The sequence below is a fragment of the Hoplias malabaricus genome, chromosome 6 (genome assembly GCF_029633855.1).
Source record: "Hoplias malabaricus isolate fHopMal1 chromosome 6, fHopMal1.hap1, whole genome shotgun sequence".
Taxonomy (NCBI): Eukaryota; Metazoa; Chordata; class Actinopteri; order Characiformes; family Erythrinidae; genus Hoplias; species Hoplias malabaricus.
The window spans coordinates 11,093,330-11,115,816 of record NC_089805.1 but is presented as its reverse complement, the minus strand read 5'-3'; the positions used below and the strand labels follow the sequence as shown (position 1 = coordinate 11,115,816).

Genomic DNA, 22,487 nt, shown 5'->3' with positions numbered 1-22,487 from the left:
ACATAGAACAATGTATACATTCAGATGGTTCTTTAAGGTGTCACTGTTCTATACAAAACCTTTGGTTTTGTTAAAGAACTCTAGATGAATTCGAAGCTATTTCTTAAAGGTTTTATGTAAGTTTCATAATGGTCTCTACTGGATAATTCATTCAAATGTCCATCAGGGAACATAAAGTGCTTCTTTTAAAGTGTACAAGGGAAATGAAAAGATAAAACATTATTTTACGGGTTTTAAGGACTAAACACTGAAATTTCCAATCAATAGCAAATAAGCTGAAACTCTAGCACTGAGTGTCATCGATTCTGAGCATTAATCAGTGATCAATAACACACAGAGCTCTGTGAGCACACTGTGGTGTCTGATCTCAGTGTGCTCCAGCTCTGTCCTTATTGCCCCCTCTGGCTGGTAAACAAGGCCATGCTAATTCCCCTGTGATGACCAGCCAGTGATTCCATCAACACTTGGCAACCTCTTCCAGCGCTGGACATAAGCATAAAGCCGCTGTTTGTTTTATGTTACAACAATATCATCCCCTCCGTTTGGCAGCGAGGAGCTGTGTGGAGACTTTTTACGAATGTATTTACGGTGTGATTGTACCATAAACACACGGTTTAATGCAGCAGACAGGACTGTAATTCAGTTTAATCACATTAAATATAGTAGTAAACATTTAGCACTGTTTTCTACTTGAGAATAGCATGGGTCCTGGGCTCCCCCCACTGTACAGAGTCGAATTCATTTTTACAGCACTGTTCTGAAATCAAGGGAGAGGCGGAGTGAGAGGAATGGGGGTGGGGTGGGGTTGGGTGCTTTCTTACCCTCCTGTGAACATTACATACATTACATACAATGATTTTGAAATAATACAGAGTGTTTCTTTAAGGATGAGTACAGCCCAAAATCTTTAATGTCAGTTGGTGCAACACTATGTGCAGATTTTTTAAACTATTAAAAAAAAGTTTAGTTATGAAAATTATCAATAAAAGTAAATGCTTGAAAATTTGGAAAAAAAATCTGATTTCCTTGAACGCCACAGGACTTTTATTCTGATACGTTTCCAGGAAACATCAGGCAGAATCGCTTTGTTAATTCATTGAGAAAACCTAATACAGCCCCATGGTGTAATGCCAGGGTCCACAACCCTTTAAGAAATGTTTACAAAATTTTTGTTTTTGAGTCAGTTTCCAAACTACAGCCCCATCTTCAACCCTGTGTCTTACTCTGAGCGTAATCCTAAACCTAACTCTAACCTTAACCATGAACCTGTCCTGATCTATAATCCTGAATCTTACCGCAGTAGTTCCCGAACTTCCCAAAGAAATATTTCATCCACCACCACCTCCCCAGCCTCCACCACCCCCCCCCCCACACACACACACACACTACGACACACACTGACACATCTTTAGCTTCCAGCCTCCACTGGAATTTATTTCAAACATTTAAAATCATGCAAATGTGCAACTTTATATAACGTGATAAATCACATTTACAGAGGAATTATTACAAGTGACATGCATTATGTATCTTCACCCCCCCCCCCCCCCTTTTTTTAGAGTGAGGCCATATGGTTCAAATCTGGCACCTTCTGTTTTATTAGTCAGAATAATTCAGACACCTTTACACAAGCCTCTACTGGTCTTTTACATCACTTTCTGTCAAACAAGAGAAGCCCTTTCCATAAGCTCCTTCAAGCTGTGGGTCAAGAGCTTGTAGAGTCTCATGAAAACGTGAAAACGTCCCCCCTCCACTTCTGTGGGCGTTATGCTCATGGTCCACATGCTTTTCATGGTTTTGGGCCATCTCCTGTGTTTGTGTCCCACAAGCTGGACTCCATGGACCTTATTGTTTCTCGTTCTGTCCCTTTCACCCCTTGCTACTCAACAAAGCTGGCGGTCTTCAGCGTACAAGGCCCTCGCAGTGGACTCTGCCCACTCCCTGCATTCCTGCCCCTATCTTAGAAGCGCTTGTGGGCGATATACAGATAATAAGGCCGCTGACCAACAGATGATCTTCTGTAGGAACTGTAGGGTGAACAAGCGTTGTGTCCTGCTCCATTTATAGAGCCACGGACAGGGCTATAAAAGCTGACGCTTTTGGCTCAATGAGGGACACACCGCTCTGAATAAACAGAGAGCTGTGCCTCGGCTGAGACACTGCTTCAAAAAGCTGCTATGAAAGTGTGGTACAATCCATGCTTAAAAACATATTGACACTGTTTATAATTAAGATAAGTCCAAACCGAATGCAATGGAGTGCACTGAAGCAGCTGCACATGACCACACTCAAGGTCACACATGAGTTTTGCTTCTTTAACACCTTCCAGTCTTCTGGCAACACTTTACACCAAATGTTGCACGGTTTCTATGAGGATTTGATGGCTTCCCATCACATAAACATCAGTAAGGTCAGGTGCTGATGTTGGAGGATTAGTTCTGGATCACAAACACTACCCCGACTCATCCTCAAACAGCCAGCACAGGACTCTGAATGTGGTGACTTTAGACCCATGTGCAGCTGCTCCTGAGTGTCCCGTTTCATTCCCTGCTTTTCTATAGAGTTCATAGAAGCTGTGGTTCACTTTTTGTGTTTTTCATCTTGCATGACCTGGTCCTGATCAGGGTCACGGTGGGTCTTACCTGGAGTCATTTTGTAGAAAAGACAGAGCTGTACACCCTGGACAGAGCATCATCACACACTTACCCAGTCACACACACACTCACACCAGTGGACTTTTCAGTCACACACACACACACACACACACCAGTGGACTTTTCAGTCACACCCACACTCACACCTGTGAAACACTGTTGAAAAGCCACTGTCACCTGGAACAGTCTCCCAGACTTCAAATGTAGACTAAAGACCGTCCTGTTCTGTGCCTTTGAGCAGCACTGCCCTTAGAATCACACTTCAGCCTGCATTTGAATTTTTTCTAATTTATTCTATTTCTTTTACTTTCTAGTTGAGTACTATTTTAGTAAATGTTTTATATATTTTCTTTTATGGCCTTTATATATGAATTTGTTTTAATTCTTAATTAATTTGCTTTTAAATCAATATAATCTTTAAAAAGTTCAATTCTTCTTTGGTGTTTATTTATTTATTTTATATAATGTTTATAGAGCACTTAGGATTACCACTGTCTACAAAAGGTGCTCTATAAACAAACTTGCCTTGCCTTGCCACCTACCCCCATGTGTTTGAACTGTGGGAAACCCACACAGACACAGGGAGAACACAGCACGCTGAGGCAGGACCTGAACCCACAACGCCAGGACCCTGGAGCTGAGAGGCAGAGACACCACCTGCAGTACCGCTGTGCTGCCAGCAGGGTTTTAAAAACACTGTATAAATGGTGTCCTTCTGTAAAGGTTTATTTCCACTATAAAAAGTGATTCTCAAAGTTCTCAAAGCCATAGAATTCAAGCAAAGTTTCTCCCTTTAGAAACTTTATTCTGAATGAAGTGAAGCTCAATGTCCTTGAAAAACCACTACCATTGTGTTACACTTTCACAGTGCGTCATATACCTTCTGGAAATCTTTACAGTGGAGGTTATAGAGGAAGAGAAACAGGTGTTTGGGTTAAAGAATCACAAAGGGCCTTGTGCTCGTAATATTTCATCCTTCAACCTTCAACAATCATTTGTAGAGGGGGATATAAAAGGATACGGATCTTGGTGACAATAGAGGAATTGTTTTGGGCCTGATTTGCATGGGGCTGTGGCTCTCTCTCTCTCTCTCTCTCTCTCTCTCTCTCTCTCTCTCTCTCTCTCTCTCTCTCTCTCAGAGACAGGGCCTTGTTGTTGTCATTGGGGCTCGGTCAGGACTGGGCAGATGTGGAGGAGAACAATGAACGTTCCTTGAACAGAGGGCAGGGCAGTGACTGACTCCAAGGGAACACAGGCTCTGAAGAACGCCTGGCACTGACCCAGGGCCACTGACGCTATTACTGACCCCACCTCATCATTGTGCTCACAGCTCAAGGGGGACGCACCTTCAAAGGCCTGCCCCTCATCCTCAGAAGCGCCGAAGACTGGAACGTTGTCACAGCGGAGACTTGAGACCAGAAGGAAGGACGTCGGAGGGACATCCAGAAGATAACCGTCCAGAATGGCCACCGCAAGCACCTCAGGACAGAGCCCCTTCGGCCTGGGCCGCAGGAAGAGAGCCCCGGGGATCCTGGACCAGATCGGAAAGTTCTTCGGAGGAGATAAGAAGAAGCGAGGCAAGGTGAGGAAACTGGGGCTCTTTTTAAAATCTGAATCATTTTGGGGAATTGTTTGAGGAAAAGTGTTGTGGCTACATTTATTTAAACTTTTATTTTAAAACGCTGAAATTCTTCACTGTGAATAGATTTGGTTTCATGGTCAATCTACTCAACTAGAACACATATTTTCACTGATATTTCACTTATTTTACACTAATATTTTCATTTATATTTTGACTGAGAGTTTGCATTGATATTTTGACTGATATTTTTCATTGATATTTTTTACTGACATTTTCCACAGATACTTCTTAAGAATATTTTACACTTTTATTATTCGCTCGCATTTTTACTGTAATTTTACACTGGTGTATGATTTATCTGTCTATAGAAATTCTCCTTAAAGAAACATAAAGCAATGACTCTTGAAGCATTGGGATACTGTATGTTTCTAGAAATCAAATATTTCTAATTATTTCTGCCGATATCAAAAAGCTTTGTAGCTGTGACAGCATTGTGTTATGTTTATATATTTTTAATGTTTCATGTTTTAAATACAAAAATAAAATGACACTCTTAAAAAGAGGCGTATGAATAAATATTATCAACTGTATTTAATACTGTATACAAAAATGTGTTTTCTGAGTCTGGAACAAGCATATGTTTATTTGTTTATTTGTTTATTTAGGGCTCATTCCGGGGTCACCTGTCCTCCTCCCCCCAGAGACCCCTGCACTCCTCCAGCCGTCGCCGTGGAGACGTGAACCCTGTCCTCCACTTCTTCAGGAGCTTTGTGAGTACAATATTAGACATTTATCCCTAAACATTATTTAATTGGGGGTGGAATTAACAGAATAAATAATCAAATAAAACATCTGTGTTAATGAGCCGCATTTACATCTTAAAGGTGGTGATGTCATCAAAACGAAATAGATGTTTTAAAGTGAAAGAATCATTGCATTTTTATGGAAGATTACGGTAGAAACAGGGATTTCATGTTTGGTATGATACAATATGATCAGCTACAATAGAATAGCGTTAAAATACGATACATGATACAACATAGAGTTCAATAAGACACACTATGATAAAATATAATAGGATACAATATGAAAAGATACAGCAAGATATGATATGATATGGTACAGTGCGATACAATACGATACATTGTGATATAATATTATATGCTATAGGATACTTTACAATACAGTACAGAACGATACATTATAATTTACGATACATTACGATGCGATATGATACAATGTGATACAATGTTATCAGCTTTCAAGGCAATTCTAACAGATCTGTGTCAGAGTAAATGAAGCTAACTGTGTGTGTGTGTGTGTGTGTGTGTGTGCAATTAGTTGTGCCACAGCTGTGGTGCTTTGAAGGAAATATGCAAACACTGCCCACTGTCTGAGTGACCTCACTTGTGTTTACACGAATGGTCAGTACCTCCCCCCCCCCCCACCACAACGGCAAGATTTCAACATTTCAACATCATGACATAACAGATACATCCTTCATTCAGCCAAGGACATGTAATTATAATCCTACACAAGATACGATGTTAAATATATTATGGCAATCCATTAGAGCTTCACATAGGGCCCACCCCACTCTCTTCCTACTGGCAGCCACACAATTTCTTTTGTTTCAATCCTACAGCTACACCCTAATGTTGCTGTGGCCGCTTATGATCCAATCAGCAAGCTAGCTTTATGACCCAAGCTAGCTTTACAGTCCTACCTTATCTTTTGCCATCAACAACCATAAAACCACACTGGCCTCCCTCGAGACTAGGGCTGTACCTAGCCCCACTGGCACCGTTAATGCATGCTCAGTGCAACCAGTTCCATGTGATCTTTACGTGCTACATGCTACAAGTTAAACCATGAAACAGCTCTATTCTTCAGTTTGACTTTATGCTTGAGCTGCTTTTGGTTTTTCAACCTCTGCCTTTTTTTCTGCCTGAAAACTTTTACACTTCTGCACCACAGGGTTCCTGAAAACACACAGAGAAAACACGTTTAACACATATTTAAAGCTCTTTCCTTTGGTCAGACAGTGAACCTCTCTCTACAAACACACTGTGTATGTGGAGTGTGTAAGCCGCACTCAGTCCAAGATTACACTCCAGAGCTGTCGTCATGTCAGACATGAAGTCCATGTTTACACTTTTTTACAATGGTCCAGGCTTGTTTGTCCATCAGACAGAGATTACACACACTTACTTCACTTCTCCAGGCTCCTCTTTCCACCCTGATGCTTTGTATAATGGCTTTTCAAGGGTCTGAGTGGACGCACCTTGATAATTACCTTGATAAGATAATGGCTCTGGATGAGAGACTTGTTGTCTGTTGCCTGTTGTTTTGTGCATAGCTCTGGAATCATTATAATGAAGTGTATAAAAGCAGCCTCTCAACCATTCATATTTCTGTACAGTGGCGGTGATAGGAGCCAGACATTTTCATGTTTATCATCCATAATCATTCAAAAATGCATTTTGGAGATCATCAAACCTGGAGCTCCATCCATTATCAGTGCAGTGAGTCATGGAGCTGGAACTAAACATCCAACACTTCTCATGGCTGAATGCCTTCAAATATCCACTGCAATGTTCTGAAACCTGATGTATAGTTTTTCTCAGATTATTTCGCAGATTATTTTGTGAAAATGTAACAAACCCTCCTGATTAATGTCATTTGTTTTAGAACGATCTTTGGCTGCACAGGTGTCCTCGAGCATTACGTCTGGACCATTAAATCATACAGGGACATTAAAGGAGCAATATGTAATATATTTACTCTCTTAAATCATAAAACGACTATGGCTTATCATCAGAGATTTAGAAAGCTAAGCTGAAGCACTTTGCTGTATATTCTGTGAGGAGTGTCTCGCCCTCTGTCCAATCCCCAGTACCATGCCCACACCCAGGTTGCCAGGTATAAAACACAAAAGTAGACACAAACTCAACAAACAGAGATACAGACCTAAAAGGCCTCAGCATCCTTTTAGAAACAGACAGAGTAAAATGAGTCTGAGTGGAACAGACATGTGTCTGGATCAAAGGTGTAAAGTCTGAGGTTTGTGTGTTAAGCAATGAAAGTGAGGACTAAGGGTTGTGTTTCAAAAGCTAACTTCAGCCTCAGATAATCACCTGTTTAATTCAAAAAAGAAAGCTGATGAATGATGCCCTTGTAAACAGGACTTCTGAAGGTGGAACTGGCCGTTTGAAATAGAACACGGAAACTAAAAAGGACACGTCTGTCTTGTAAAATGTCATTTACGTTGGAAAGGAAGGTGGAGGGGTTCAGACAACTCTCTCCAGTGTTTTGAAGCAGTACCCATTTTAAACAGGTGTTGTCAGTATTACACATCGCTCCTTAAAAACGACCAAAGTTCCTCTGTAATGAAATGAATTATGGGACAGAAATCAAAACCTCAACATTTCTCCTTTTTGTAGCACAGAAGACGCTAATTGGAAGCGGTTACGGTGGTTCATTAGAAAGATGTATGAGCTTCTGTCTTCATTCCTCAGCAGAGTGAACCTCTGAAGCTGTGATTTGTTTCAGGATTAATCTCATGCCGTGTGATTTTATCACCCACAGGTGTCTTCTCCTCGCCCCAAGTCCAGGGTAAGTGTTATATTCCGTCTTCATTCACCTGTTTTGCCTTTGGCTGAAGTCTGAAAAACAATCTTTCATAATTAACATATTCTATTATACATATGGGGCGGTAGGGTGGAACAGCAGGTAGTGTCTTTGTCACAGCTCTAGGGACCTGGACGTTGTGGGGTCCCGCTCCAGGTGACTGTCTGTGAGGAGTGTGGTGTGTTCTCTCTGTGTCTGCGTGGGTTTCCTCCGGGTGACTGTCTGTGAGAAGTGTGGTGTGTTCTCTCTGTGTCTGCGTGGGTTTCCTTCGGGTGACTGTCTGTGAGGAGTGTGGTGTGTTCTCCCTGTGTCTGCGTGGGTTTCCTTTGGGTGACTGTGTGTGAGGAGTGTGGTGTGTTCTCCCTGTGTCTGCGTGGGTTTCCTTCGGGTGACTGTCTGTGAGGAGTGTGGTGTGTTCTCCCTGTGTCTGCGTGGGTTTCCTCCACGTGACTGTCTGTGAGGAGTGTGGTGTGTTCTCTCTGTGTCTGCGTGGGTTTCCTTCCGGTGACTGTCAGTGAGGAGTGTGGTGTGTTCTCCCTGTGTCTGCATGGGTTTCCTTCGGGTGACTGTCTGTGAGGAGTGTGGTGTGTTCTCCCTGTGTCTGCGTGGGTTTCCTTCGGGTGACTGTCTGTGAGGAGTGTGGTGTGTTCTCCCTGTGTCTGTGTGGGTTTCCTCCGTGTGACTGTCTGTGAGGAGTGTGGTGTGTTCTCCCTGTGTCTGTTTGGGTTTCCTCCGGGTGACTGTCTGTGAGGAGTGTGCTGTGTTCTCTCTGTGTCTGCGTGGGTTTCCTCTGGGTGCTCCGGTTTCCTCCCACAGTCCAAAAACACACGTTGGTAGGTGGATTGGCGACTCAGTAGTGTCCGTAGGTGTGAGTGTGTGAGTGAATGTGTAAGTGTGTGTTGCCCTGCTCCATCCAGGGTGTGATCCTGCCTTGCGACCAGTGATTCCGGGTAGGCTCCGGACCCACCGACACCCTGAAATGGATAAGGGTTACAGACAATGAATGAATGTTATAAATATAGACGTTCTCATATTAAACTCAGTATGATCTCAGTGCTGGCAGAGATTACTCTTAATGTCCAGTCACAATGACCACGATGTGGTGATTTAGCGTGTTGTGCTGGTACAAGTGGATCAGGCACAGCAGGTGCTGCTGGAGTTTTTAAACACTGTTTCCACTCTGTTAGACACTCCTACCTTGTAGATGTAAAGTCAGAGACATTAGCTCGTCTTTTGCTGTCCTCCTCAGGATTATCTTCCCCTTAGTGGGTGTTTTGACTGAGTATTAAATAAAATTATTTATTTATTTTATCATGTTGTTAACATTTTTGAAATCCCACCACTGCTCATTACAGCTGATTGTTGAAGGTTTCTCAGTCGGAATTCCAAGAAGGCAGACGTTGCGCTGTAATGGGGTGGTAACACGCCTGAACTTAATGGTGCTATCTTCTTTTGTTTCTTTTTCATGTGCAGTGGAGGGAGGTCTTGGGCCTGGTATGTCACTCAGCTTTGTCTTGAGCCGTGTCTTGTGTCACGTCCTCAGTCACGACTGTCCGCAGATGTCCCCAGCCTTTGCTCGCTCCTCTGTCTTGTGTCTAATCGACCTGTCCTTTTCCTTAACTGGCCTTTCTCTCCCTCTGTGAAATAACTGATTAGAAATCGCAGCCACTGTGCCGTCTCTGTTCTTTTCCTGCTCTTTTTCAACTTTCAGGGCTCTTTGTTAGGTTCAGTTTGTGATGAAACACCTGTCGTCATAAATTCTCTTTTAGTTTCTCTCCAGGGTCAGTTTAACCACTAAAAGTGCACTTTCCAAATAAGGAAATGTGGAAGGAGTAATATCTGCTTTATTCTGCTGAGTGTGTTGGCCTTTAGGTTTTATGTTATTCAAAAATGAGGCTAATTTTGTCCCTCTAGATTTAGAAAAGTGTCAGCATCAGTCACATAGCACATAGCAATATTCTACCATTCTGTGCATACAAATATAACAGATACTAGATTACACTTACAAGAGTAAACCACTGACAGGTGAAGTGATTAACACCGATCGTCTGATTACACTGGCGTCTGTTGAGAAAGATCATGCAGCAAGTGAACAATAAAAAAAAGTCTATTTGTCAAGCTGATGTTTCAGGAAAAGTACGTAAAGCCCTGGTTACACTGGGTTTTGGTGTCTTGCGTCGCCTGGCGGAACATGCTTGGGAAATCAGCTCTGTAAGCCAGCCTCCATTTTGGATCAGCAGGTTCACACTGGTAGAGTGCGAGGAAGCAACAGCAGAGAAAATGAGGAGCTCTCAGAGAAGAGTTTTGTTAGCTCTACTGTTACTTACTCTCGCCTTTATCTTTACAACAGGCAGTGCGTCCTCCATGTTGGCTTCCTCCCACGCTCCAAAAACACACGTTAGTAGGTGGATTGGCGATTCAGAAGTGTCCGTAGGTGTGAGTGTGTGAGTGAATGTCACCCTGTGAGTTCCCGCTTTGCGCCCAGTGACCCCCTGCGACCCTGAACTGGATAAGAGTTACAGACAATGAATGAATGAATGAAAGCCTTGTGGTGCGTTCCCAGTATGCAGTGGTTAGTCCCTACCAAATGTATCCAAATGGTCATGAGACACCAAAGCTCTTAACTATGTAGCTAAGATCCTTACGCTCACACTTCCTGATTTCAACATTATCGTCAATAACTGGCTGTTCATTGCTGCCCCACCCCAAGACCCCTCAACACAGTGTGTTGTGTTATTCACTGCCGTGGTTTAATTCTGTGGCTGATGTGTGTGTATAGTGTAAACAGTATATAACAGTAGCCTGATGCCACATTATTAGCTTGTTATTTAACACCTAAGGCTTCCTGTCCTGCTCCTGAATTCCTGACCAATAGGAAAGCTTGGTTTAGTGTATCTACCAAGACAACACAGGAGGGAAAATCCTGACTGGACAATTCACCATCCAAAATTAAGTCATTTTTTTTTAACGATTAGATTTTAACCATTTAGTTTCCTTCTGTAAATGAACTTAAAGATTTACAGCAAGTTTTTTTTTTTTGACGTGATGATGATGCAACACAGATATCCCCAAGGATTCCTCGCTGATTGATAAGAACATGGAGTATCTTTGTGGTGTACTGTTGACTGTTTTCAGTGAGAGTGTAGACTCCTATTGACTGTCAGTGAGCTGATATGACATAATTATATCAGAGTTATAATATTTTCTGAAGTGGCCAAGTTTGCAGACACCTGCTCATCCAACCTTTCTCGAGAAATGAAGGGTGTTAATAGAGTTTGTCTCTCCTGATGATGCCGTAACAGTCTCTGCTCCTCTGGGAAGGCTTTTTAATGATGATGTGGTCATGGCGTGTGTTTCTTAATTGAGTTTTGTTTTTCTCTGACACTTTAATCCAGAGTGACTCTGTTCTTCTCGATGACTTTGAGACAGCTCGACTTTTTCTGAACCGAAGCCGGTAAAGCAGTCTTTTCTCTCCTAGGGGTCTAAGGACAGAGCACATAGTCTCATTTTGTTTAACTTTGCAGCCCTCCACCCTTCCTCTGTATGTGGGTATGTTACTCACCAGCGCCCCCTTGTGTTATAATCATCAATCGTTTACAGGCCACAGGCTCCTGAGAGCAAAGTGTGGCACTGAGAAAAATGAACTGATATATGTTTACAAAAAAAAATCAAGAGTTATTTATCAGTGGATGAATAAACCTTGCTATTACCTTTCCATCTGCAAACTGTATATTTTTATTGGGTAAATACAATATTTGAAACAGTTCAGAAGTTTGTAACATATACCAAAATGCCATTTCTTTTCCGTGCCATGCTTTTACTGTCTCTAACTCCCTGAGTGTTTGCTGTTTGTCGTTTGTTGTTTCATGTGCTGTAACCTCAGCAGATGGATTCATGACTAGGCTTTATTTATCTGGTTTATTAATTTTTTTTTATCACCTTTCTCTCTTCAATTAGGTGTTAAACATTTAATGGAAAAACAAACTGTAAACCAAATATACAGTATGTCTGTTTTTAAAAATTACATAAAATGATTTTAAATTATTATTAAAAAAAATAATAATAAAACACTACTAAGAAGTATTGTTGGTGTACCCAAACTTTCGACAGATTCCACATGTACGTACATCTTCAGTGTTATATAATTATATAATAAACACAGTACATTAATGTGTTCACCTTCTATATTAGAGCTTTGGCATGATGGAGACCTGCCCAATCTAAATTGCATTAAAAAGCTTCTTATTCTGATGCGAGCTTGTTGTGACTGTAGCTATTAGTGCCGCACACGTCTCATACACTCAAGGCCATTAAACACTCACCGCGACAGTAAACAAACTGGAGCGTGTGTGTAAATTAAAATGTACATGACAAACATAATTTTTCAGAATGTGGAAATGCTTGTTATTTTATCCTCCTACTAATAGGGGGCAGCCATGGCCTGATGATTAGGGAACTGGGCTTGTAAACGGAGGGTTCGATCCTCAGATTAGCAAGGCACCTAACCCCTAGCTGCTCCCCGCTCTGGGCATGTGTGCTCACTGACCAGTGTGTGTGTAAATGTGTGTTTCACTGCACGGATTGGGTCACATACAAAGTGATTCTAATTCTAATTTTATCCTACTGAGGATATTTTGTTGATTTTTAAAATATTTTGGTTATGAATTTTCTGTATTCACCTGTCGTTGTTTAACATCACTTACAGCATGTACTCAGTCTAGAACTGAAAGAGCATAGATGATAGATTATGTGTTTGTTTTGCGACAGCTGTGCAGCTCTAATTTAATTGGTTGAACACTATTTGACAAACCTTGTGAGCACAAAGTTGTTACAAAAAAAAACCCAACAACAAACAGGTATCATAAATTTGACGGTTGTATTTAATTTGTCTTTTCACAGTGATTTTTTGCAGTTCTTCATCTTTAGAACCTGGAAATCCTTGACTTATGGCCTCAGAAAATATGCATTTAATGGAAATGCATATGAATATGGAAAGCTGACTAGATTTAAGTGGAAACTGGACCAAATAGAGTGTCTGTTATGAACTAACTGAGGTCAGACTGGCCCAGTAATTAATGTCTTTGGACATCTCTGGTCTATTAACACTCCCTGGGCACAGCTCAGATAATCAATGCATTTGGGAAATATGAGGTTTATATATATATATATATATATATATATATATATATATATATATATATATATATATATATATATATATATATATATATATATATATATATATATATTAAGAAAAATGTTCTGAAAATGTTTGGGTGTTTTGTTCCCATCTAAGATAATCACATCCCAGAGTCAGTGGCCATGTTCCACACACTCGTTTATATCTCTCAGTCCTAGTCCCGGTGTGGTGGTGTCTGCAGTGTGTGTTGATGCTGGATGTTTTTTTAGGCTTCTCCATCGTCGAGGGGCACGGAGAGTATCAGATCCCCCCACAGACGCCGACGAGAACAGAACACACTCTCCAGAATCTTCAGCCTGGTGAGATGCTTAATTAAAGGTCACTTCTTATGGCTTCAGGCAGACGCCCTAATCCAGAGAGAACAACACCTTTTGGATCATGTTACAGATGGAGGCACGAGCGGAATTTAGAGTCCCACCCTCACACTCTTATTAGAATAGCATGGGGGCTCCTGCCTGAGCTGGGAACTGAACCTTGTCCTGCTATTCTTTCCCTGATTAACATACAGCTAATGTGCCTTAGTTGTAGAGTCATATGTAAAGTTTGAACACAGCTGGAGAACTTACATATTGGGTTTGCAAAAGAAAACAAGGACGCCATTAAAAAAACCTTGGCGTCCCCCTTTAACAGGAAGAGGAAAGGAGGTAAAAACACTGGAACAACACTTTAAGGACCGGTAGATTCCTGAATGAGACTCACGCATGAAGTAACTCCCATGCGATTTTCATTGAAGATGCAGGGTCTCAGTTAAAGTCATTAAACGAGGGGAGATTTCATTTAAATCATCTCTATGATTTAAAAAGTTGTAAGTCTAGTCTAGATGCAGTGTGTCGGAGCAGGTGTCCTGGTGGATCACTGGAGATGACGCGTGTCAGAGATGGAAATGAGAACATAAAAGCAGCGATGCTGATGATAAGAACACAGCAGTGACGCACGACGCAGTCCAAAGGGAAAGAAAAAAAAATGTAGACGGCTAAAGGAGTACATATGAATAAGGATCAGGGGGATTTTAGGGTCATACAGGTGGACAAGCATCAGTAAAAGATGGTCAAGAGAGGCCAGGACTAAGGGGAAATCAACAGCAGAGTCATGTTTAGACGCTGTGACCAACCGTATTGAAGGAAGTTGTTTCATTACATTAAAATCCTTGAGGAATTTCTACGAAAGTCCACATTAAATCATAATCATTTCAATGAAGGAGGGAAAAGGATGATTGAATCATGTAAAAATGTCCAAAATATTGGAAATATGAATTCCCCGTACACACCCCTTCTTCGTCGTCATTCTGTTTCTCAGAACTGTTCCCTGTTCATTGAGCGTCTGTGCTGCATTGAATTGACTTTACACAAATATATGCATAGTTTCCACATAAAGTAAATATCGTACATCAAAGCAAACATTGCCAGCAGCAGGAAATACAAGGACAGAATAGCATTAATGCGATGTATTTTTATTCAAATGTAAATTGTGGGTGTATTTGAACCAAGTAAATTTAATGCACCACATTTCTCAGTAGGTAAACAGTGTTGTGACAACACTGGAGGTAAATTTAGGGATGCTCCCTCATTGTCTAGCCCCAGTCTGGTCTAGCCCTAAGCTTTTCGCCTCTTGTTTTTCATCTAAATGTAAATATAATAGCTTTATTATTTAATAAATCCACAAGATCTCAGGAAATCACCAGTTGTAATAAGACATGTTATGATTTGTAGTTATTTTACCTTCACGAAGCAAGCTCTTATTTACTGTTGGTTAGGGTTAGGGTTGGGGCTGTTTCGCTAAATGAAAATTACTATAGAAAAGTGCAGTAAACTGGTTTGCAGTAAACTATTTTTCATTCTCTGACCTTTTAGACATCAACTACATAGTCAGGGTTAGAGTTTATGGGTGAGGCTAAAGGGTAATTTTTCTCACTGGGCACACCTCACAAAGTAAATTTAAATGTGTATCCACGTGGGGTGAACGATATTTCATACACAGTGTATGGATTAAGGGAATGGTCTTTCAGTCAAATATGTGTCAAGTCATCTGAAAACCGGGCTGGATAGAGATAAAAGCAATTCGTTATGAAGCCTTTATGAAGCTCTAGCTATAATCAAATGGGTACAAATAGAACATGTCAGGTCCCGGCAAACAGCTTCAAACAACTAGAAAGTAGCTTTCTCTTTCCCATTACAGCAGGTTCAGATGATGCAAAGTTGAACTGAACCAAAAAAGACAGAGAACTGTGGGAAACTGCAGAATTTTGCACTTTATTCTGTGAGCACATTGCCGGTCTGATCCAAAACCTAGAACATGTCGTCCAACATGGTCTAAAGAGAGCTACTGGGAGTCAAGGGAGGGAGCGGAAACTACGGATCTCCCTGTGACTCCTTGCAAAAGCCTTGAATATCAAAGAAACACTGCAGATTTCATCCTCATTTCATCATCATCCTCCTTGTGCAGCCTCAAGTTCCTGTCAGTAGATTCAGGCAAGCACAGAAGCAGCTTTGCTTCTTGACGTTCTGAGCACTTTCACCTTTATTTTGTTTGCAATTTTGAAGAAAACCCTTAGGTTTATTTCCATTGCTTCAGGGTCTTATGACTTAGTATCTCACACGGATACAGTGTACATCCAAAAGATGGATAAGAAGGGTTGGGACACTGCTTGCATTCAGCCATAAGAGCCTTAGTGGTGTTGGAGGATTAGTTCCGGATCACAAACTCCACTCTGAATCATCCCAAAAGTGTTGGAAGGAACTCCACTGCTGCATAGCCCTGTGCTAGCTACATTTAGCACTGTGAATGTGAGACCTAGACTCTTGAATGGCTGTTGCAGACACGCTTACCTTTTATACACATACCAATATGGAGGGAGTGCTGGTGTTCCTGCTCATATCACACACTCAGTCTTTAACAGTCAGTCTTGACATTGTCAGTAAAGTTTTTTCATAAAGGGCGATTTTCAAAATATGTAGACCTACCTCAACTGCTAATGACCTCCTTTTCCCCTCATGACAATCTTTCAACTTCTAAAGAGCAAACTGCACTTGAACTCGTGCCTTAAACAAGAAAACATAAACAGTGCTGGAGACAGTTGGCAACCCTGACAGGGCTCATACAGCCATTCCACCAGTGAAACAGATGATATACAAAGTGTTGCCTGTGTATAATCCCTTCTTTCTACCACTCCACTCATCTTTAAGTGCTCCCCAAAGACTCTCATCAGTATTGGAACACTTTACTGGGTCACACGGCCCATATGTCTTCTAATTTTCTTTACACTTCACAGAAGCACTCTGGGGAAGGTGGTGCATTTGTAAGTGGCAATAGCCCTCATTCTCTTGTTTCCTTCTCTCCACCCTCTTCCCTTACAGGGAGAAAGCAGATCCCGTTCTCCCCCCAAACGCTGGAGCACCATCTTCTGAGACGGGAACGAGCCAGATGGAAGATACGGGAAAAGATGAGGAACGGAAAGGAGAAGCAGAGGGTTTCTGCCCTGTAGACTCACACCTTGCTACAAGCTTAACAAACTAACACCGGCCATCTCCCTCCACTCATCAGACAGAGATACAATCCTGGTATCTGAAAGGCACCATGATACGGTTACTTGTGGGTAACATGACTGCAAGGAATATCAGGTTCACCAAATTGCTGTTGAAGTGGTCCATGGTCATAGGGGTCAAGCTGGCAATTGGCAGTTGGTGCTTATCATCTTTCCTGCAGCTGGAATGTGGCGTCTAAATGAGCAGCCTCAGACATATTGGATAAACAGTCTAGTTAAACAATAACAGCTGTCCAGTGGTCTCTTCTTGTGCACCACTTCCAGATGATTAGGTCCTGATTCGGTATATTGGTACGGACAGCAGCATTATAATAGTGGGGGCAAATGTTGCTTCCGGCAGTACATAAACAAAGGAACCTGCATCTAAAGATGGTTCCAAGCTACAGGAAGCATTTAAATGGGCAACTTTAGATCTAGCTCAGTTAATACATCAAAAAGCCGTTGACTTCTCCATCCCACACTTGATTCCTAACTGCAGAAATACGTGGAAACAATGGAAACAACGATATTACCAGTAGTCAATAGCTTGCAAGCATTGCATTAATGCCTCCATTCTGTCTGTAATTTCTCTTTGTGTTATTCACAGTAAATATATAAACCTTTGATGCATTGTTCATTGGTCACATCAAAGCCATTTTTTTTAATCCTACTTTCAGAAGCATTCTCTGGAGCATGGTATGTGCAGCATATCTGTGGATATTTGTGTGTTCTTCATGATTGTAAAATGTCCTGTTGTGTACAGTTTGTTTCTTCTGTGTTTAGATCTGTGCAATTTGTTGGATTGTGTTTTAAGCAGCTTATAATTTTTGTTCTGTTGTTAACACTCGATATTGTATATTTTTTTAATGAGTGGTAAAGTTTGAGCAGTTTTCATTTCAAGTTACAAAAGGTACTAAAATTGTCTCCAAAATTGGAAAGCAGTGTCCAAACTAGACGAGACCAATGCCCTTAGATTGCACTGAAGTAATAAAGCACTTAAAATGGCCATTTATTTAAAGGGCTTGAAAACGGCACGTGTGAAACTAGATGTGAAATGTTATATAAGAACATTTTCATTTATTTATATATTTAAAAGTGATTAATGATTGTTCCTTGCCGCATAACACACCTAACGAGAACAGAAATGCAGAAGGCAGAAATCTGGGTTTCTAAAAGTCAAAGGTAGTGAAGGTATGAGAGAGCAAAAGAGAAGTTGAAGACGGATCTGAGAAGAAGGAGTTAAAGAACGGCAAGTGGAAAAGGATGAGGCAGATTTAAGCCAGTGTTATTGCCAGGCTCCTGTTTGTAACGTGTCCCGACATTGTCTATTGTTTTGTATCTCATTCTTGTACGTATTGTTTATAATTTGTTGATGTTTAAGTGCTGAATATACAATAAATTTCGGTTTCACTCCCTGTCAGCGCTGGATATGTCCCAAATGGTGCTAAAGAGTACTTCAGAGTGGCCAACTTTCTAGATTATGATGTGTTGAAACTCTTAACGACTTTATACCTTTAGTAACATTGAATAAAGTATTCATAAATGTTCATGTCTGTAGATGATATGTGTTTGTCTTTCAATCCCTTAAACTCCTAAGGGTGTGTGCAGCATGCTGGCCCACATTCATAAAATCAAGTATTACTTTCATACAATTTAAAGTCTTTTATTGATTAGCTCAAAAGTGAGTCTGTATTTAATGGGTTAAATATAAGATTGTGCTTCTAGACTAGAAACAGTAGCTAACCTAATGCCGCCAGTCTGTACTGTAAATACAAAGTTTGTGTCCTCTTATATAAACATTCATTACTATTTAGAGCAATAGCACCTCCTGGTGGAACAGTCCCTAAATTGGATTCCATTTGTGAACTATAGCACCCCTTGAGGTGCAATTGTGCATGAGTGAGTGATTGAGTGAGTGAGTGAATATGTGAGTGCTTTATGTCAAGGGGGACCACTCGAAAGGTGGGGATATCTGTTGAGGGGAAACATAAACCTGGAGGAACAAGGAGCTCTGCAGAACCCAAACACCCAAACCTGAGAGACCACCATCGGTTCACCAGTGGTGGGATATGAACTGAGGTTACTCAGCACAGGGACCCAATGCACTACCAACACCCTTTTCGGTGTGTGCCCACTGATTACAGGCAGGCTCTGGGCTCACCACAACACTGACCAGAATGAAGGGTTGACTGAAGATGAATGAATGACTGATAAGGTAAATAATGTGTAGGGTTTTTTTCTCCTTGTAACTTTAAATGATTAAATGAATGGGTGGTCTCTACAAGACATCTATATCTACTAAACTGGCCACTGCGTGTGTGTCTATCTTTGTGACATCACAAATCTTTTGTATTTGTGAGACATAAAAGGATATAATTTTATATCAGTACAAATCCAGAGTGTGTTTTTCATGGTTTAAAGGTTTGCTCTGCTCCTTTGAAAGCCCGGGGGGTGGGGGAGAGGGGGAAGGGATACTGCCCCCCCACAATGCACCACAACTGCTTCAGACATAAGAAGCACTTTCAAGCCATCTTTGCTGTTCCACTCCATCCCCTTATCTCTCTTTCTCCCAGATACAGAAAGAGTGCTGTAATAATGTAAACCTCCTGGACTGCAGTGGACGCCTGGGAGTGATTTTACACTCAGCTTCAAAGCTGGACGAGGGTCAGGCGGGTCACTGCGGAGCTGGACTGCCCTCTTGTGATGTTCCACAGTAGTTTTCTCAGAAAGAGAATTTACCTAATGGACGTTATTACAATAACGGCTCCTGAAGTGTGTGGTTTTCCTTGTGGACATGCTGTGAGCTGCGATGCACCGAATAAACACAAATACAGAGAAACAAAGACTGCAGTGACACAAGTGTGTCCTTTCTGGGTTTTATTTTTTATTTGTACATTCATTCGCTCCTTCATTTTTTCCTTGGTTCATTCATTCACTTCCTTTATTGCTTCTTCCTGATCAGGCTCCTGGTGCTCTGGACCAATCATATACTTCTGGTGCTTTTCCACCGCATGGGTCCGGATTTTTGTCTGCCGTCTACATTTTGTGGTGATTGATGTGACTCTGGCCAATCAGCGCTCTGCAGGGTTTACTCACCATTTAGTACCTGCTTGGCTCGGTTAGAACCCGGATTGAGCTGGGACTGAACAGGTACCCGGTTCCAGGGACTAGGACCAGATTTGGCCAGTGGAAAAGCAAAAGAGTCGAGCTGAGTCGAGTCCTGTAGGGTCCATGCAGTGGGAAAGCACCTTTAGGTGTCACCACAGCGTATCACACACTCACACATTCACACCTGTGGACATTTATACAAACTCGCCCAGTCACTCCACAGAGAGAACACACCACACTCACAGCGAGTGACCCGAGGAGAGGATCCCACCCAGGACCCCGAGACCCAGGAGTGATCTACAAGCCTGATGTCTGAGATGAAAAGCAGACTTAATGCTTATTGCAATTCAAACGTGTACTTTTGGTAAATGTGGTAATGGTAGATTTGTTTAAATATATTTTTTCATAAACTTTATAAGGTTAACTTGCACTTATTGATTCTGTCTGGTCTTTAAATGGTCTCTGACTTGTTCACAGCCCTGTGGGTTCACTGTGTATTGCTAAATATATTTATTCCGTAAAAATGTATATGTGGCGCCCTCTATAGCACACATGTGAGAATGCATCACGAGAACAGAATAGAGCAGAAGCTTTCACTATTTTACTATTATTATAATATCAGTAATCCCAGAGGACTCGGGGAGTTCACTGCTGGTGGAGGACAGTAAGTAAATGAACTGTTGCAGACTGGGAGACGCCCGGTTACCATCAGCACCACAATAAAGAAATCAGTCTGTGAGTTTCCTAACCACATCTTTGTGAACGGAATGGTTTGGAATTAATATGATTATGCACAGAAGGCCCTTTTTAGTCCCATAAAATGGCAGTTTAAAAAGATGCAGTCTGGTATTTGTGTCGTTTACAGTCACTGTCTTGACCGACAGTGGGAGAACCAGAAGAGGGCGTCGTTGAGTCGGTTTTAAGAAACGAGCTCCAAATGTCAGCCATTCCAGTTCATCTCTGTAAACACCTGTCCATCATGTGAAAACCATGTATCTCCTTTTGTTCTTATTTGCTGAGTCTGGGTTTAAATTTCACAACACGGGGATAAAGGGAAATGCTCCAAAAAAACCCTGGAAATCTGGACATTTCTTTACATTGAGTGCTATTAAAATTTAGATAACTGTTTGTTTTGGGGGGAAAAAATTATATATATATATATATATATGTGTGTGTGTGTGTGTGTGTGTGTGTGTATACAAGTATATCTTCTTCACTTTGATATAATCTACATGATCCATATCTCTATTACTCATTTTTGAGTGTGAGGTGTATAAGCTCAACAGTTGATAGTGTGTGTGTGTGTATGTGAGTGTGTGTGTGTGTGTGTGTGTGTGTGTGTGTGTGTGTGTGAGCGCTCTGGGGGTTGATGCTGTTTGCTGCATCTCCAGTGAGCTGCAGGAGGCAGGGGGTGGGCTGTTGTCATGGTGCAGCTCTCCCCAGTGGAGGATGGGTTAAGTACTGAGGGATTTCCACAGAGCAAGGCTCCACACCAGCCGGACCATCTGCCTACAAGCCCTCCCTCCCTCCCTCCACTCCCCTCGCTCTCTGGCTCTCCCTCCCTCCCTCTCTCCGCCCGCTCTCCTCTAATGAGAGTGATATTAAACTCTAATAAACACCCACTTCATTGAATGCTCCACAAATATGGGTCAATCAATGGGTCTGAAGTTGTTCTCTATATAAACACCGTTAAAGAGGGAGTGGATAACCGTTTGGGAATTAGCATGCTAGTGTTATTCCATTAGCCCTCTTTAGCAAAGATCTGCTCTCAAGTGCATCAAGTTGTCAATGCTAATTTATCATTAATAATAGCAGAGATAGCACAGGTTAATGAGGAAAGGCACTAATCCACAGAGAAAAGGGGAAATAGTGTTGTAAATACTCAGTAATATTCAGTAGAAGTGCATTCACAGGATTTTAACATGCTAATGTTATTAGGTGGGCCTTTGTCAGAAAGCTACGACACAGTAACATACTGACACTCTCCTGACAAACTGCTTTTTAATAAAAGGAAAACCCCTGGGGAAGGAGAAAAGTAAACACTGAATGTGATATAGTCACAGTATACTGTAAGTATCCAGTATACTAGCATGCTAATGTTGTTGTGTTAGCCCTTTTCAGTGCTAATCAAGGAAATATATGAAAGACTGCATGCTGACAGCTCTTTAGGATAATGACAAGTAAGTGGCATCACATATTTCACCTTGTGAGAAATAGCAGGCCCTAGGTAAAGGACATGGAACATTGTGGGACACAAAGGTAACACAGGTGATAACTTTCAGAGGTTTGTCAGTGCCATTGGAGAACTAGCCTAAATATCAGCTTGTGGCTGCATCCGTAAACTGATAGTTTGGAGAAATCTGGCCAAATTTATCTTGACAAATAAATATAACACGACTAAGATAAAACTCATTTCTGCTAGCAATGCGTTTGTCTATTGGTGCTTTTAACCCTCCTCCTGTGTTAGCTTTCTGTTAGCATCTCTTCTGTTAATGGGTCGGTTTTTACCCGTGTCTTAAATCAACCATAAGATCCTCTAAAAACAATTAATTATCAACCCATTTGTTTCTTACGTCTTGTTGACCTTGTTATTCTTCTTTATCCATGAAAGGATTGGTTTTAAATGTCCATTGTTGCGGACTGTAAACCCCTAACTAATAGAAGCCCCTAACTGAAGCTCGAGTGGTTGTAGGAGGAGGCAGCTGTAGGCTGTTGGTGTACAGTGTGTTTATGAGTCCAGATTTGGCACTTGTTATTGTTTTCAGATTTAAAATTATACCTGGGTCGAAATTG

General features: G+C 41.4%; 1 protein-coding gene across 1 annotated transcript; it reads left to right on the top strand.

Annotated features, from left to right (window-relative positions):
• The first annotated feature begins 3,972 nt into the window (after positions 1-3,972).
• On the top strand, positions 3,973-17,517 carry mbpa (myelin basic protein a). Its single transcript, XM_066674348.1, has 6 exons — positions 3,973-4,236; positions 4,902-5,006; positions 7,825-7,851; positions 9,340-9,360; positions 13,276-13,365; positions 16,420-17,517. Exons 1-6 carry the CDS (start codon positions 4,117-4,119, stop codon positions 16,468-16,470), a joined length of 414 nt encoding a protein of 137 aa, XP_066530445.1. The 5' UTR covers positions 3,973-4,116; the 3' UTR covers positions 16,471-17,517.
• Positions 17,518-22,487: the final 4,970 nt, after the last annotated feature.